The sequence below is a fragment of the Varanus komodoensis genome, unplaced genomic scaffold (genome assembly GCF_004798865.1).
Source record: "Varanus komodoensis strain SLA01 unplaced genomic scaffold, ASM479886v1 scaffold103, whole genome shotgun sequence".
NCBI lineage: Eukaryota > Metazoa > Chordata > Lepidosauria > Squamata > Varanidae > Varanus > Varanus komodoensis.
Genome location: NW_025335283.1, coordinates 72930 through 89310, shown reverse-complemented (window position 1 = coordinate 89310; position 16381 = coordinate 72930). Strand labels below are relative to the sequence as shown.

At 57.9% G+C, this 16381-nt stretch overlaps 1 protein-coding gene and 1 long non-coding RNA gene across 3 annotated transcripts in view; one reads left to right on the top strand and one right to left on the bottom strand.

Annotated features, from left to right (window-relative positions):
- MACF1 (microtubule actin crosslinking factor 1) overlaps positions 1 to 4601 on the bottom strand; it is a 291688-nt gene extending 287087 nt beyond the window's left edge. The window contains exon 1 of the mRNA XM_044419421.1: positions 4382 to 4601. Within this exon, the coding sequence (XP_044275356.1) occupies positions 4382 to 4475 (94 nt within the window). The 5' untranslated portion in view covers positions 4476 to 4601. The remainder of the gene's footprint in view (positions 1 to 4381) is intronic.
- A 389-nt stretch (positions 4602 to 4990) lies between these two features.
- On the top strand, positions 4991 to 11616 carry LOC123017835. 2 transcript variants are annotated; one of them, XR_006413670.1, is made up of 2 exons: positions 4991 to 5153; positions 9713 to 11616. It is a non-coding gene; the product is annotated as an uncharacterized LOC123017835 (long non-coding RNA). The 2 variants fall into 2 exon arrangements; XR_006413671.1 differs by lacking the exon at positions 4991 to 5153 and adding an exon at positions 5183 to 5722.
- The last annotated feature ends 4765 nt before the right edge of the window (positions 11617 to 16381 follow it).

Below are 16381 nucleotides of genomic sequence, written 5' to 3'. Positions count from 1 at the left end.
AGAAAAAGCAAGCAAGGGACTCCTGCGCAGCACATGGTGTGACAAGCTCAGAAGGATCAGGGCAGGAAAGGATTTTGTGCTGCTGGGCACCCAGGCAATGTACCTCGATAAAAACACACCACAGAAGCACCCAGCTCCAACTCTATGCACAAGTCCAAGGGTGATTTGCAGGAAGGCACGGCAGACCATCCTGCTGCCTTGGATAATTCATTGCGCAGATGCTCCCCTCTTCAAAACCACCCCGCTCCCCACTCCTCCCAGTTTCAGAACATGCTGTTGACATCACATTGCCTGGATTAAGGCTTCTTTCTGGCTGCCTAGACTGGAGCCACAGGTCTCCCCAGACGTGCAGCACATGAACACAATATTATTATCCAGCAGCAGAAAGTTGGATGAAACTTCACATTTGTCTGGAAAATCAATCCAGCTGGATTTCCATCCTGCTGAAGAACTGCAGCATCCAGGCATAGAGGAGGACAAACTTTCTGCCAGATGGAGTGTGCCGGGAGGGGATGAGTGACACCACCCCAGAAGTCGCCGTCTCCTCCACTCCATGCATGTGGCAAGACAGAGTGATCCCAGGGAACACCAGCCCTTTCCAGGAGCAGGGAATCAAGATCTGCTTCCATCGCCTGGCGCCAGAATTGCTGAGGAGAGGCATAGCCCAGCACCTTGCAGCAGCAGTCTTTTATTAGCGGGGGGCAGGCCCCACTCAGTTCAGCCCAAGCAAAAAAGCCCAGTGAGTCCAGCAGTGACCCAAGCAACAGGCTGCAGCCAGAAGTGGGCCTAGGATCAGGAAAATTCTGCCCAGCATCTGCGGAGAACTGTTTGTGCCCTTTGGAAAGTCACCTGCCTTCTTCCTCTAAGCTGATCCATACACAACATGGACAAGGAGCCGCTCTCTCCCTTTTCCCCCACACCGTGCAGGCAGGCACCACCAGCAGCATTTTTATCTATTTATTTATATTTATATCCTCTTTTCCCCCTTCAAGGAAGTCAAGGTGGCTTACATCACTCTCCTTCTGCTGCTCTCAATCTTATCCTCACAACAACAACCCTGTGATGTAGGTTGGGCTGAGAGTCTGCTACTTGCCCAAAGCCGCTCAGTGAGCTCCATGGTGGTATGCGGACAAGAATCCAGATCATATGAATCCCAGTCCCTCACTCTCAACCACTACACCAAACTGCCTCTCCAAAGGGCTGGTTCAGGGTCAAGCCCTGTAAAGACAGCACAAACTTTGTGAATTAAAAATGCTAACCAAGTGATAACTAGGAGGAGGCGGAGGAGTTCTGCTGAGCAGAACATTTGGTGCATTCCAAAGGAGTGACAAAGTGGGGGGGGGGGGGGGGACAAGGTTCTCATTTACCACCTTACCTGCCACAGCTTGCTCCTTAATTTGCAAAACTCACCCTAAGAAAACTACCTTGGGCTCAGGCATCCTGGGTGGTTCCATTTTGCTTTTGCTTTTTTCAGGGTTGTTCTCCTAAAGCCTGCCTAGAACAGACAATGACCCCTGCCAGAGAGGTGTTGCTCTGGCTAGCATGACACTGGTTAATGGAAGCCAGTCGGTGCCGCGGAATTCACAGGCGTCCCCCCAGCGGGGAACGGTCTTGTTTACAGTGCCTGCCTTCCAAAGGGAAATTAATGTTTAAGCTGTAAAATCGGCTCCCTTCTTCGGCCTCCCAACACGATTATTCCACCTTTGCTCAGAAGTGTTCCACAAGGGAAGGGAAACCCAATTTCTTAGGCTACCTCAGCAGACAGATTTGCTTTGAGTAGTTTGTTCTCCCCTTGCCAGTAATAAACAATAGCTTTCCCTGTATAGAGCAAGTTTGCCATCTACTTCCTTCCTTCTCCATCCCATAAACAATTCTTAGTCACACGCACACATTTTAAAGTTATTCTGCTTAAGGTGGCTTAAAGGGGAAAGCCAATGCTGACTTTCAGAAAAAATTCTGAAGTTGCCTTGTGGGGCTTAAACGACAGCACGCATCATGTTCGCTGGTTATCAGTCAAGCCCACTGCTTAAAAGCCACAGCTCTCTGCACACTAAGCAGCTCAAGCAACCAGCAGCCTGGCTGGCCTAAAGATCAACATCGCGCCAGGTTCTACAAGATCCATCTAATTTAGCTTCCCATCTCCATGAGCAGCCCCCACCAATAAATGCATAAGAAACAGGGCACAAGGCCATGGATCCCTCCCCAGCATTTGTCCTCAACATCTGTAAGTAGCCTCCATGCTGAGCTGGGAGCTTGGGGGGGGGATGTGGGGGGGGGATGGACACCAGCCTCCAGCAATGTGTCCAGTTTGTTCTTAAAGTGTTAGAAGCCCCATTCCTCATGAACCCCCAGGCAGAAATCTGTTTATAATTAAGAAGAACGGTTACTCAAAAATGAACCCAGGAAGCATTTTCAAGTCTGGTAGTATTCACTGAGCTGACACGGTGCTTAACTGGCCAAGCCAAAATAAGAGTAGCCATTGCCCAAAACACTGGCCAGCCTCACTTCTGGTGGTGCAGGGGAATGAGCGAGGCTTGTGAGGTTAACAAAGTGCAATACATGAGGAGGGGGAAAAAGCTCCCTGGGCCACTAAAGGCATGGGATTTGGAACACGGGGGATTCCCAATTCATGTGGATTTCAGAACTCTCGGGGAGCTGCTTGTGCCCCAAAACGAAAGAGGCCCCAAGTCCTAGAGACGAAGCACCCAGCAGCAGAGAGCTGGACTGCCTTGCTCAAGACAAAGCGCACCTTCTAAGCCAACCAAGAAATAGCTGAGATGTTCCTCCAAATACTTCAATCAAACTGGAAGCTATTGAAGCTTGCACTGATGGGCTACAGAGGGCATGAAGTTCCAAAGCTAGCAACATTTCATAGCAGCCACATGATGGGCTTTTATATGTTCTGTGCTTCTTACTGGGCATTCCTGCGTCTAATACCCATGTGGGCAGTTTGCAAGCTTGTGTTTGATGGGGTCTTCCTCCCTTTCCCTGGTGTGAAGGAGGCATCCGAATGGGGAAGTGGGCTTTGGCAATGAGTGCCAGAGGCAGGATGCCAAGTCAAGGCTGAGGTCCTGCATCTTCCCTCCACCGAAAACCAGATGGATATTGCTATGCCTGGAAAGCCCCTGACGCTCCAGGAGGGATTTTAATGGGGCCTAAAAAGGCTTAGTTTGGGATGCACCCGGCCCTCCAGTGGTGCTCATCTTACAGAGAGCGTTCACTCACTTCTGTGAAGCCACCGCTCCCAAGCATTGCTCCCACCCCCCGCTGCTGTTATTTCCCACTGAAATAACAATCCTAAATGGAGTCCCCGGGGGAGTGGGTGCTAATTCTGCTAGCTCCTCCGGCAACCCGGAAGAGGCTGCTGCTCTACGTCTAATTGTGGCAGAGAGAAACCAGCACTGGATTCCGTGGGGGGGGAGAGAGGGGGCTCCCGCTGGGCATGCGCCCCCGGCCAGATCCTCACAGCCGAAGGGGCTGTGCGGCCCAGTCCACGCACCGCCCGCCGGCGGCACACACGCACCGACACAAAAGGATGCCTTCTTGGGCCTATGTAAGGGGGGAAAGGGCAGGGATGCCCTTTTGTTCCCGCCGCCTCAGAGACTGCAACAAACTTGGCTGCCGAACTTCTGCAGAGGGGGGTCTTGGGACCACTGCCCAGGCTCCAGGACGGAGGCGGCCGGAGACCCTGGCCGCCCGCGCAGCCGGCGCCTGCGGAGAACGCCCGCCAACCATCCTCGAGGAGGCCACGCTGCCGCCCCGCTCTGCCAGCGCCCAGGCGCCTGCGCCACTCGGCCGCACGCAGGAGGCCCCCCAGCCGCCGGCGCGAGGCGCTCCGCGGCTCGCCGGGCGGCAGAAGGGGCCCGCTTCTCCGGCAGAGGGCCGGCCAGCACTCCGGGGGCGCCCCGCGCCGGCACGCTCCGAGGCCCCCTGCGGATGCTCGCCGACCCCGGGCAGCCTCGTTGAGCCGCGGCCGCCGAGCGCCCCGCGGGCTTCCCGCACACCAGCACCTGCTGCCGGCCCTGGGCGGCGAGCCTCGCGAAGCAGCGGCAGGCCGCCGTCCCCTCCTCGGTCGAGCGCGCCGCGCAGGTAAACCGAGCGCCACGCGGCCGCCGCCCGCGCCGGGGCCTGAGCCAGCGGCCGCCGGCCGGTCCCCAGGCGAGCAGCCGCCGGGGCGCAGGCAGAAGCAGCGCGGGGGCAGCCGCGCCGCAGGGGAAGGACGCGGAGCCGCCGCCGCCGCCGCCGCCGGGCCGCGACGCGACGCGAGCCTGCCTTCGCTGCAGCTCGTCCGCGGGCCCGGCGGCTCCCTCCGCTCCGCGGCAGGCGCCGTCAGCCGTCGGGACTCGCCACCGCCCCGCGGCCCCTCCCGCCCCGCGCCCACCTTTGTAGCGCTCCAGGACGTCCTCGTACGCCTGCACGAACTCCTTCTCCTGGCTGCGGTTGAGCGGCTGCTGCCCGGGCACGTAGCCGGCCATGGCGCTGCCCCGCGGCCGAGCCGGCCTTTGTGCCGAGTCGCTGCGCGAAGGGAGACCCGGCAGCAGCAGGAAGTGGGGCGGCGCTGGCCCGACTGGCCGGCTGGCTGCCCGGCAGCCCTGGAGCTCCTGCGCCCCGCCGCCTCGTCGTCGTCGTCGTCCTCCTCCTCCTCCTCCGCCGCCGCCGCCGCCGCCTTCGCCTTCCTGCCGGCTCCTCTGCCGCCGCCGCCGCCGCCACTCCCGGCCTAGGCTCCACCCGCCGCTGCTGTCAGGGAGGCCCGACCGGCGCAGCTTGGCCGCTCGCCTTCCATTCCCGGCCCGGCGCAGCCGCCCCGCCCCCGGGCCCGGCCCGGCCCGGCACGGCCCGGCGCAGCCCCAGAGGCGGGGACACCCGGCGGCCGCCCGCGGAATTGCGGGGCACGGCCGAGGGGTCGCGGCGGGCGGCGGGCGGGCCTCGGGGCCTCGGATCCCGGCGGCAAGGAGCCGCCACGGCCGGCGGGGGAGACAGGGCAGGACTCGGTCGAGCTGGAAGGCAAGCGAGAGCGACGGGAGCCCCCCCCCCCGCCCCGCAGCCATGCCGGGGGGAGCCGGAGCCGGGACAGGGAGGAGGAGAGGCCGTGTCCCGCCCCCGCAGAGGGAGCCGGGGGAAGTGGATGAAGAACCAGGAAGGTGCCGGACCAGGTCAGGATCCTTTACATCGAAATAACCAGAAAGTCCGGAAGGGGGGAGGGGCAAAGGCCCATCAAGTGTCCGGAGCCTCTAGCCAGTTTCGGGGTCTCCGTTGCCGGTCCAGACGCCTCCTGCAGCCTTTTCCCTCCTTATCGTTTTCGGATTTTGTTTTTTGGAAAGAATACAAGATGGAAGTATTGGAGGAAAAAGGACCTGCTACAAGGGGAGGGCAAGAATGTCTGCCGCCCATAAAGTCCCATGTTTGAGGCAGGGGGCTGGCTCAGTAAAGAATTGCCTGAAGCACCCTCAGCAAGAAGTCCCCACAGATCTCGGTGGTACAGACCCTGAGCCAACCCACCCCTTCTGCAGCACAGCGCTGCCCTGATCCCCCACCCTGCCCGGTTTGCCAGTCCTGCCTTTGGACTCTCTCTGAGCCATTCCTGTTCTTTTCCGTTCCAGCAGGCAGCCCCCAGGATGGCGCCTGTTCTGCCTCCTTGGCCAGCTGCCCCAGGAGGGAACGGAACGTGTGCTCTGCCCCAGCGGTGTTTGCCGTCCTTGCCTGTGGTGCCTGGAAGCTGCTGGTAAGGGCGAAGCTGCACTGCACAGCCCCAACGTCTGGGCTGCCAGGGGAATAAGAGACGGACTAGGACACCGTCTGGGGGGCTGGCTGGCTGGGCAGGAGGGCCGCTGCCTCCCTGGCATTACGATGCCACCTCTTGCAGGCAGCCACACTCCTGCCTCCCTGGGCTTAGCAGCATGGAGGGTCTCACCTCTGGTAGATGTGCCCAGAACGAGGCTGTTCTCGCGAGCACCCTGAAGCCCGCTCTTGCATTTCCCACCCTCATCCCAAACGCGGGGCTTCATGAACTTGGGAGTGGATTGCAAATGGACTCCCTCCCATTCTTTTCCTGGGGCAACTCCAGTTGGGAGGGCATGGCCGCTGCACCCCTTGGCTAGCCCCTCTCCCTCGGGCAGTGAGGGGGAGTGGGGGTTTCTCTATGGCCTGAGCCCACACACCAAGCAAGAGGAGTCCGGGCAGCTTGTTCTGCTGGGGCCGGGGACAGAGAGAGAACTAAGCGCAAGCGGCAAGGCTGCCAGCACCGGGCCTGCACTATCCACCACCCCAGACGAGCGGAGCGAAGCGAAGCGAAGGGTGTGGGCGCCACCTCGTGCAGGGACCGGAGCAGCACAAGGCAGAAAAGATGGAGAACAAAGAGCGTGGCGTTGGAAGAGGGTTTCATGCGCCGTTGGCGCTGGAGGCGGGGTTTTTCATGTGGGAAGCTGTGGGGAACGCTCTTGATGGCTGCTGGGCCCGGCCATCTCCAGCTGGAGCACCAGTACAAAGCGAGGCAAGAGCGAGCCGGCATGCAGCAGCAAGGCCGCCTTCCCAGCCTGGCTCCTCCAGACATGTTGGCCTCCGGCTCCCAGAATTCCCAGCCACATGACCCTTTGCCAGCAGAGCATTAGGGGAGGTGTAGTTCAAGGCATCTCACCGGCACCAAGCAGAGGAAGGCCATGGCAGGGAAGCCATGTGTGATAAGCAGCTTTGCTTTTATCGCCAGCCCTCCGTGCAAATATCTGCTGTTTCCCTTTGCGCCATTTCCAGAGGTGGATGCTGACCCCCACAGTGAGTGGCGGATTGAGATGGGCACATGTGACCCACAGCAGGGGGGCATTTCAAGGGGGAATTCTCTTGCTCAGGAAACTTTCAGCTGAAGTTGGTGAGCACAGCACCCGTGTGCCTTGATTCTCCACCTTGATCAGCAAGATGGCTCAGGCCACCTGGAGACCTTCAGAAATTAACAGATACTCAGCATGCCTCATCACCGAGATGGTTGCAAGCGAGGGAGCAACCAGCAGGGTTTAAAAACCAGGCCGCTGCAAGGCAACCCTCTCACCACGGCAGAGAGCTTTCAAAACCCAGCTGGGGTGGCAAAGGCAGCCCCTTCACCATGCACTGCAACCGGGTACCCTGCTTCCCGATGAGAGTGCGTGTGTGCACGCACTCACCCTGGACGGGCCTGTAACTATAGCAACCAACAAAATGGTTACTTGGCCCTCGGCGTTGCGCTTCCTCCACCATGCATCCCACCTCTTGCACGCCGGCTGCCGTGGCAATTGCCTCCGTGCCCCCCAGCAGCCCCTCCGGCATGCTCGAGAGAGGGGTGTGCTGAGGAGGGCTCGCGAGGTGGCCCAAGGGGAGCTCTCTGCAAGAGCGACCGAGGCACAGCGCAGAGGCGCTCCTTTTGTGGATGGCGGAAAGATGCCATGCAGTAGCACCTGAGATTCTGCCACGGTTTCGCCTAAAGCTGTGCAGAATACGGTCCTTTCTGGCTTCCCCATAAAGCAGAGGAGGGACAGAAACCAAAACTGCACCATGGAGAGGTGGGAGGGGACCCATCCAGGGCCTGGCTCCTCCACCCCACCCACACGCACAGAGCTGTCCTTTTAACACTGCTTTTCTCCCACTGGGTCTCTGTGGCTGGTGATCCACATTAGGAAATGATAATTTCCAGAAGTGAACTCTTGCTATGCACACACATTTGATGGCGATTGTCAGAGCCCGAGCTGGATCCTGCTATCACATCTAGTTGCAGCCAAACGGCATGTCTACTCAGAAGTAAACCACACTGTGTTCACTAAGGTGGTGCCTAAGTGCTGAAAACGTGCGATGTGCCTGATCCTGGTAATTCCTACAATTACTCCGTCAAGCAGGTCGCGTCAGTCAATCCATAGTACAGACAGGGAAATGCAGAGCGTGGCTCCCCTGAAAACCATTGGCAGTTCGTGCCTGGCTTGGATCCCGGAGGCCACAAGCTCGGGCACAGAGGCTCAACTGGCTTTCCTGGGAGGGCTGAGCAATGCTTTGCTATTTTGTCTTCAATACAGCAGCACAATCCAGTCAGATTGGAACACTTGAGGAAAGTCCTTTCCGTGGGTGCTTAACTCTCCCATGGAAGCTGGTATTTTGAGGTACTCTGCTTTGGCCGGAATGTGCCCAGCCCACAGAGCAGGCAAACACTGTCACCTGCCCAGAAGGCCTTTGGCTCCATGGCTGGGCTAAGACGGGGTCCGCAAGCATCGGACAGCAGAGCGGAGCGGGACAGCGCACAAAATGCTGGCTGGATGCGGCTGCCACGCGGGAAAAGGCCATCCCGCCAGCAGGGCTGAGCTGTTCCTAAGCTGGCGGCCGCAGGTGGCCGGGGCAGCCGTGGGGCTCCGCCGGCCCTAAAAGCAGGCGGGTGGCAGGGAAGACACCTCTGTGTGACTCAAAGCAGTGACTAGAACAGGGAGAGCCGTGGGGCGTGGGGGAGGGGGACGGAGCCCTCTGCCCCACGCCACCTGCTAGCCTTGTAGCTGCGCGCACCGCACTGGCCCGCTGAGCCTGCCTGGCGGCATAGCAGGGAAAAGCAGCAGGATCCAGCAGAGGTGCCTCCCCCTCGCCGAAGGGGGAGCCAGAGTGCAGCGGCCCTCCCCCATCTCGTCTCGGCTGAGCTGGGACCGGAAAAGCAGCCCTCCTGAAAGCTGTCCCTGCAGGAGGGCCTGTGCTTGCGTGGATCTCACTGGGAAGCTGACTGCGTCTTCCGCTCAAAACCAAGTAGTGTATTCTGCGCACCCGGGATCCAGCCCTTCTGTGGAAGTCCCTTCCCCGCCTGCAGGGGGCCCATTTCACTGTCCCCCTGAATGGGCAAGCGGCCACCGCATTTGCTGCTGGAGAGAATGGCTACACTACCTTCAAGCCCCAGTCATTTTAGACACAGGCCTGGTTTTGCTACAGTTTCTCTGTAGCTCCTGGGGGACCTGAAACCACAAATCTTTACATCACCCCAGCCCCAAACGCCCTTTAATGGAAAACTCCCCTTGAGTTCTGCCTGTTTTGCATGTGGGAATATCTACTTCCTTCCCATAAATAAAAATAAAATAATAATAGCTTTTTAAATCCCTCTTACAAAATGCAAAGATATGGGAAAACTTGCTTCTAAACTTACCTCATTTTTAATCTGTATGATGAAATTTTACGTACTACTGAATGTGAATTGCAAAATATAGTTTGGATGTTCCCCTGACAGAAGAAACCTTTTCCCGACTAAGGAAGGAAGGTTTGCACAATGTGAAAGGGTTGCAAGGGAGAAGTCCCACCTGCCTGGGCAGCTTGGCTCCCAAACTTCCCCCTGGACCTTGGGCCTGCAGGCTTCCTGTACCCCTGGCTTCAAGCAGCTCCTTCCGCTTCATTTAGCACCCTTCCTTTACTTCTGATCATCCGCTTACCCCAATGCCAACTCCTTTTTAGTACAGTCCAGCTCCAGAAGGGACACTGCAGCCACTCTACTCACTGTTGCTTCTGCCAGCTGCCGAGCTTGCCCTCAAACCGGCAAAGCGTCCACCTCGTCAAGCCAGCACAAGTCTAGCATGCAGCACCCCTGTGAAGCACGCCTGAGGAGGATGCCTGGGCCGTTTCAGCCCAGCCGGACCGAAATGCTTGCTCCCCTGTTGTTTCCAATGGTCTGCATTTGAATCTAGTCTCAGTGGTCCTTAATGACAGCTCTGATTACTTATTTTCATTTCCACAGAATGTTTTGGCGTATGAAAATTTCCTCCTCCTATGCCATGAGCACCTTAAACTGGATTATTTAACCTCACAAACACCATCCAAGGGAGATGACTGGGTCGGCAGATGACCCCTTCCACCCAGGGCTCCCACCAACCACAGCATTTAATAAAGTGCTTTATTAAATGTGCGGGCATTTAAATGAGCTAGTGCCATACAAACCACCGCCAGCCAGGAAAGAGCCCGTCGCCCCAGAGGAGAAATAAAAGCACTTCATTCCTTTGTGCATGGGGCTGCTGGCCCACATCCAGTCCAGCAGCACTGTGGATACATTAACCAGCATAACAGCAAGCAACACCTGGTGCCTGGAGTCCTTCTGGTCCCCAAACACTTCCTTGACCAACACTGCCCTGCCGGTCCTCACAGTCAACCATCACCCCACACTCCACTGGGCCTCCACATCTGAATGATCTGCACAGAAATGCCTGACTCCCTCGTATCCTGCGTGACTGAACAAGAGCCTCACTTTGGGCCGTGCTTATCTGCAAAACCTGTGCCTTTTAGAAATCACGAGAACAGAGGAAACACCTTTGGGTGGGGAACTGGTCTACCTTCAGAGGTGCAACTTCTAGGGCCCGGGCAGAAGACGCTAACAACACAAGCAACCACAAGGGGTGGGAGCCCAGGGCTGGGTTGCTCTCGCACACACCCCAGCTTTGCTAAAGGCGTGCAAAGAAGCGGGCTGCACGCTTGGCACAATTTTCAGATGCTCTAAGCCTGGGAAAGGCCGTAATTGCTTGGGAGGATGAACTAGGATGCAAACAGTGAGATGAAATTACCAGAGCTTGATGCAAACATCTGTTTGCCAGATGTCCCTTATTTGACAGGAATGTTGCTTTTTCCTTTTGGACAAAATAGAGCTCCCTAAATTGACAACACCAAGTATTCCGTTCTCTAATACGCAGTGGGACAGCCCGCCTACTTCTCATGTGGGCAAGGTTGATCTCGGCACTCCTAAAAGGGACCCACCAGAGCCGCCTTTTCTAGCGTCCACGTGTACTCTGCAGCTCCCTCTAGAAAGCTGGCCTCATGCGTACTTCCTGCTCAAACAGTGTGGCAAACAACTCTGAGAAAGCCCACGTGGTGTGGGGGTGGGTGCTGGACTGGCAACCCCAGAGGTGTGGGTCCCACGTCCCCAGTCGCCATGATGCTCCAAGGGTGACTTTGGGCCGGGCACTCGCTCCCGGCCCAACCCACCTCACAGGGTGGTTGCCGCACGGACGAAGTGGAGGCACGTAGGCCACCGTGGGTGCCTCACGAGGAGAACTGGCAGGCTGTGAGCACAATGAGACCACAGTAGCCACAGGGATACTAGCAACAGAGCTCCACCAGCCCAGCCCTGGGGAAGGGGCGCAGTCAGTGCTACGGATCCCCAGCATCCATCAGTGCAGCCATGGAAAAACCTGCCTCATGTGGGGCAGGAGGGGGCTGAAGGAGCAGGACACAGCGAGGCGGGGCGCAGAGGGGACAGGCAGCCCTGCCTGGGCAGCAGTTCCAGTGGAGCAGTTTGGATGGCAGCCTGCCAGCAGGTGCAGGGAACCTGCTGTCCAAAAGCTCAGAGACAACCGATCAGTTTCTACGCCTGATCGTAGCCAAAAGGCCAAGAAGGGTGCCTGCAGTCAGATCCTGGGGGAGTGCGGTTCTACCGAGCTAGAGGAAAGACAAAGTCTGCGAATGCCACTTACTCAAGATGACTGATACGAACTATGGTGGCAGTATATTGTGTCGAAGTAGTTACTAATCCAACTGGGGTTTTATGAAAGATAACTTTTAATTTATTTCCTTCGTTTTAAAAATCTATTTCTTTATTTATTTGAATTGAGCTGGTCTTTGACCATAATAATAAAGTTTTGTTTATCTAACTGATCCATGCCAGTTTCCTGTATTGTAAACATATTCTTGGATTACTGAAAATTGCATGCACGCTCTCTCTCTCACTGTTCTGATTCTTCACAGCTGAGGGGTGCTGGCTTCATAACCTTTGATGGGGATGCAGCGACTCAAAGCAACAGAAACTTGCTTCTTATTTCACCCGCTTGGATGGCAGAGGAAGGAAATTATTTCACAGAAATAGCAGCTGGTGGCCAGAAGCTAGGGGGAAGGTTGGGCTGGGCAGGAAGTCTGCGCTTTGGGTGAGCTTGGGGCAGGTGCCGCCTGCAATGCGTCGGACCTCCCTGGGCCCCATTTGCCTCCGTCTGAATATCCGCAGAGAAGGAGCGCAAAACCAGCAGAGGCTCCCCATCTGGCCTGCACATGAGGATGCAGCCTTATTCAGTGTGTCGCATGGAACTGGGCACCTTAAAGATGCATGTAACTGCGTTACAAGGTGCCTTGCCTGTTTTGCTCCATCAGGGAAATTGCCCTTTGGTGGGGCAATCTGGACAGAAAGACAGTATGGGAAGAAAGTCCCTCTCGCCCCCCAACACGCAGCTATTATTCTAAAGGCGTCACTTTAACGTTGTGGTTGCCCTTTCCAGCAAAAAACAGAAGATCTGACTACAGACCCACCATGGGAACACTCTCTGACCGGACTGGCCCGGTGCCCCTCTCAGGGTCAGGCTGGCCTCGCTTGCCGAGCTTCAGCACGGCGCCCCTCCGCCTGCCCTGCTCTTTACAAGCGGCCATGAACCACGGCAGCTGCTGGAGCCCAGGCCTGGGTGCCACGCGCAGCATGCCCAGCCACGCACTTGCTGGGCCACAATCGCCGTGGCTGGTGGGACCCCCAGGCCACCCCCACTCTAAGGGGCAGGGCGAGAGATGGAGCCAGAGCTACTGTGCTACTGCAGCCTGACCAGATCCTGGCGCATCTGAAGAGCAGCAATAGGGCAGTGAAGGCGACCGGGGGCTCTGGAGCCACGGACAGGCAGGGCCTGAAGCTTGCCGCTCCCGGCAGCCTCGGCGTCACCATGCAAGCGAGGCGTGCAGGAGCTGCCCAGGAGAGGAGCGGATAGACTGGAGAGGAAAGGAGGCCCTGCCGGCCAGGCTTCCTCAGACTAAGAGGGGTGCCACTGTGGAGGTGCAAATGAGGTGGTTCCAGCTGGGGGAGAAATGAAGGCAGGAGCCCGTACCAGGAGGGTACAGGGGCAAAGGAAGAGAGCGGATCCAGCCTCCCACCCGCTGATGCGTTCCCCTCGCACAACTGACACTGTGCAAGTGGCTTCGTGTACGGAAAGGCACGCCACTGTCCTCCTTGCAACAGGAAGCACTTCTGCGCCCCGGCAAGGCTTGTATCTCCGTGGCAGCTGAGCCTGGAGTCCAGAGTAAAACCAATTCATACGCCAGGCAACAAAACCAGGTTTGCACCAGACAGGAAGCCTCGCAGGTGTGAAACTGGGGGAGCCAAGCTGCCCCCAAATGCATCAAAACCCCCAGAAGGGGCAGACAGAGGAGGCCATCCTCAAAGCACAGAGGCTTCTTGGGAGCAAGTGGCTCCTTCAGGCGAGGGGCCTCCTCAGGAGAAGGGAGGCCTGGAAGGGTGGACTTGTGGCTGCAGCTGGGCCTGGTGGGATTTGGAGTCCTTCCCTGTAAGGGCCCCAGCAAAGGGCTGCTCCGCACTGCGTCTTGTCCTCGCTGCCCCTACGGCCTGACCTCCTGCATCACGGACCTCTGGACCCCTGCTCTGGGCATTGCTCTGGGGATCATGCCTGCTCGCGGGCAGCTCCACTGCGCCCAAAGCTGTCCTTTCTTGACCACCCCAGTGCTCGTCCGGCATTGTCTCGCTCCTGGCTTGGCCAGCCCGCAGCTTCCAGGAGCCGAGCTCAGGCTCTGCCAGGTAGCCCAAGGACTGGCCCAAAGCCATCGAGCCCGTTATCCTGCCCAGCAGCCTTGGGCAGAGCAGCCTGAACAGCGCAGCCCAAATGTTGCTGGCCCCAGATCTGCCCGTGCCAGGTCCCATGAAGGTGGATTTCAGGCACAGCGAGGCGTATTGAGCAGAATGAGCCGGAGGATCGGCAGGCACCACAGGCTGGCCTAGTACGCTCTGGAGGAGGTGAAGAAATGCACACGGCCTGCAATCCGCTTTCCGTCTGGGCAAGGCAGCTGCGCCTCCCGCCGTTCCTGGGCGGCGTGTGCAGGGGCTGCCCATTCGCTCACTCGCGCACGCGCTCCCTGCAAGTCTCACCGAGTTCCACGGGGGTTCCCTCTGAGCAAACCGGCACATTTAGCCCCCTGCCCCGATGCACATGCACACTGTGAAGGCTACAGGGACCAGTGCTGCGGAACTAGAATTGCCGAGTTGCCCTCAGAGGTGTCCCTCAGCTGCCTCTGCACTGCCCAGGTTCACTTCTTTGGAGCCCCGGGGTCCGCGCAGAGCGATGCAGGAGGTGGGAGGGGTCCCTGGGGTCAACTGATTTCCCCCCTTTAACATCTTTGGCTGGGGGATGCTGGGAGTTTAGTCCAAGACACCTGGAGGCACCGAGCTGGGGAGGGTAACCCTCCCTGACTTGAGCTTGCTTTTATTAAGTAATACTATTTTGGGCATTGGGTACCTAGAGAGCAAGGATGGCCCCCTGGAAGAGCTCCTAAAGTCACTTGCTCTGAGCAGGGGATTGGACCCGGCAGCCCTCGGGCCTCCCCAGCCCTGCTATTCTAGGACTTCGCTAGACCTGTGCAGCAGCGCCACAGCTGTTGCCCTATGTCTCTTTGTTTTGGTTTGTTTTTTTTCGGGGGGGGGGTTGTAGTCAATTAAACCCTCAAAGAATTTGAGTTTAGCACTTTTGCTCCTCGGGCTTGTAGGATATTAGAGCACCATGAATCTATCCCTACTAGGGAAAAAAGCCCAAATTTTGATCCTTGAAGAAATGGGAAAGCCAATCCTGAGTTCCCACCAGAAAAACCAAGCCAGTATGTTCAATCAGGTACATTTGTAGGAGATGCATTTTGGTAAAAATCATAGCTGAGGTGCAAGAAAAGCAACATGTGTTTCGATCATGAATGCATGAAGTAGCAGACCGTTAGAAGAAACTTCCCCTTCTTCTGGGGAGTAAAGGGGAACACCGCTTGTGACAGAGCTCTTTTGAACTGATAAAAATTAACTGGGGGAGCCTCTTCTTCATATGTTTAGGCACAGCCTTATGAGCACTCGGCCACTAGATGGCCACAGGAGAATTTGGGGCCCCCGCTGCCACCTGGCAGAAGCACGTCACCCTGAGACCCCACTGCCCTGCCCAGAATGCTGGCAGTGCCCCCAGCTCCTCTCCCGGTGAGCAGGGCGGAGGCGCCGAGATGCTGGGCAAGGGTCCCCCGCGTGTTTCAGAGGGAGGGAGGGGGGTGCCAAGGAATTCTCCCCTTCGCATCCCTTCCGCCCTCCCTCGGATGCTGGCAGCCCTCGGAGTTGGAGGGCTGCACCAGGCGGCACCCTTAATTGCTCCAGGCGGCACTTCTACTCACAGGCAAAGGTAAGTGCTGCTCAATCGTAAGGCACGCTCCAAGTCAGGGCAGCCAGGAAGTAGCCCTCCAGCGCGCTGGGCTTCCATTCCCATAGTCCCAGCCATTGGCCGTCTGGGAGCTGGTGCAGAACGTGTGGAGGGCTACTTGCTGCCCGCCTGTGCTGTGGGGCTGTGCCTCTCTTCAGATTTCACCTGCAGTCCCTCATCTATGCCCCACAGAAGTCCTTTGTGAATGGGAAGCCCCCTTCATCGTTGGCCAGGCGGCTCCATTTCATTATGGAGCCCAACACCTCCTGGTGTGTGGGGCCAGTTCCAGTTCCAGCCACGGCCTGAAGAACGGCAGCCCTGGAAGACACCGCCTTGTCCCGCTGGCCATGTTGGGCCAGCTCCCAGAAGAAAAGTCCAATTTCTGACATTCCAGGCCTTGCAGGATCTTGGAACAGGCTGGCTGTTTGCCTGATCTACCCCAGAGCATGAGCCAGCGGCCCAGGCTGCGGGAGTTGCAGAAATGTGCCAGAAGAAACCCTGTGCTCCAACCAATGTGCAGGTGAATGCAGGAATGCGTGGGAAGTGCCCACCTTCCACCCACACCCATCTTGCCAAGGAGCTCATTCTCTTACCAGCGACTCTGACGACTGCTCTCTCTGCTGGATCCAACACGGAGTCCTGGCTTTTCCGCTTCTTCTGCTCATGAAGGGGTAAATTCCAGGGCAAGGTGTCCCCTGGTGGGCAAGGAGACAGGCTCCCAGACCGTTCGCTCCGGTAGGACCGCTCACTTTTGCACGATCGCTCGCTCCGGCAAGACCTCTCGCTGAGGGTCTCTTCATCCGAGGAAGACATGACTGGGCACGAAGGGGGCGAGCACAAGCGTGCTGCCAAACCTTTGGAAGTGCTGACCTGCAAGCGGACACAAGAGCCAAGAGGTGAGGGAGGGGACCGAGGCGGATGGAAGTCCACAGGGCTTGGTATCTGGCTCCTAGCCAAGGTGGCAGCCATGAGCCTCCATGAGGCGTGCGCGGCCATCAGGGAAAATGAGCGGGCAGCGAAATGCGGGCGGCTGCTTCCAGAGCAGGCTCTGCGCGCAGCCGTTCTGCCTTCCCTTCCTCCAGCGCAAGCTTTCTGGTGAGGAGGAGGGGCCCGGGAAACACAGGAGGACTGCACGGAGGAGAAGTCCGCACCAGGACCCACGTGCAGTTCTGTGAAGGGGCAGGCGGTGGGCCGCTGCACAATCGGAGCCTCACCAG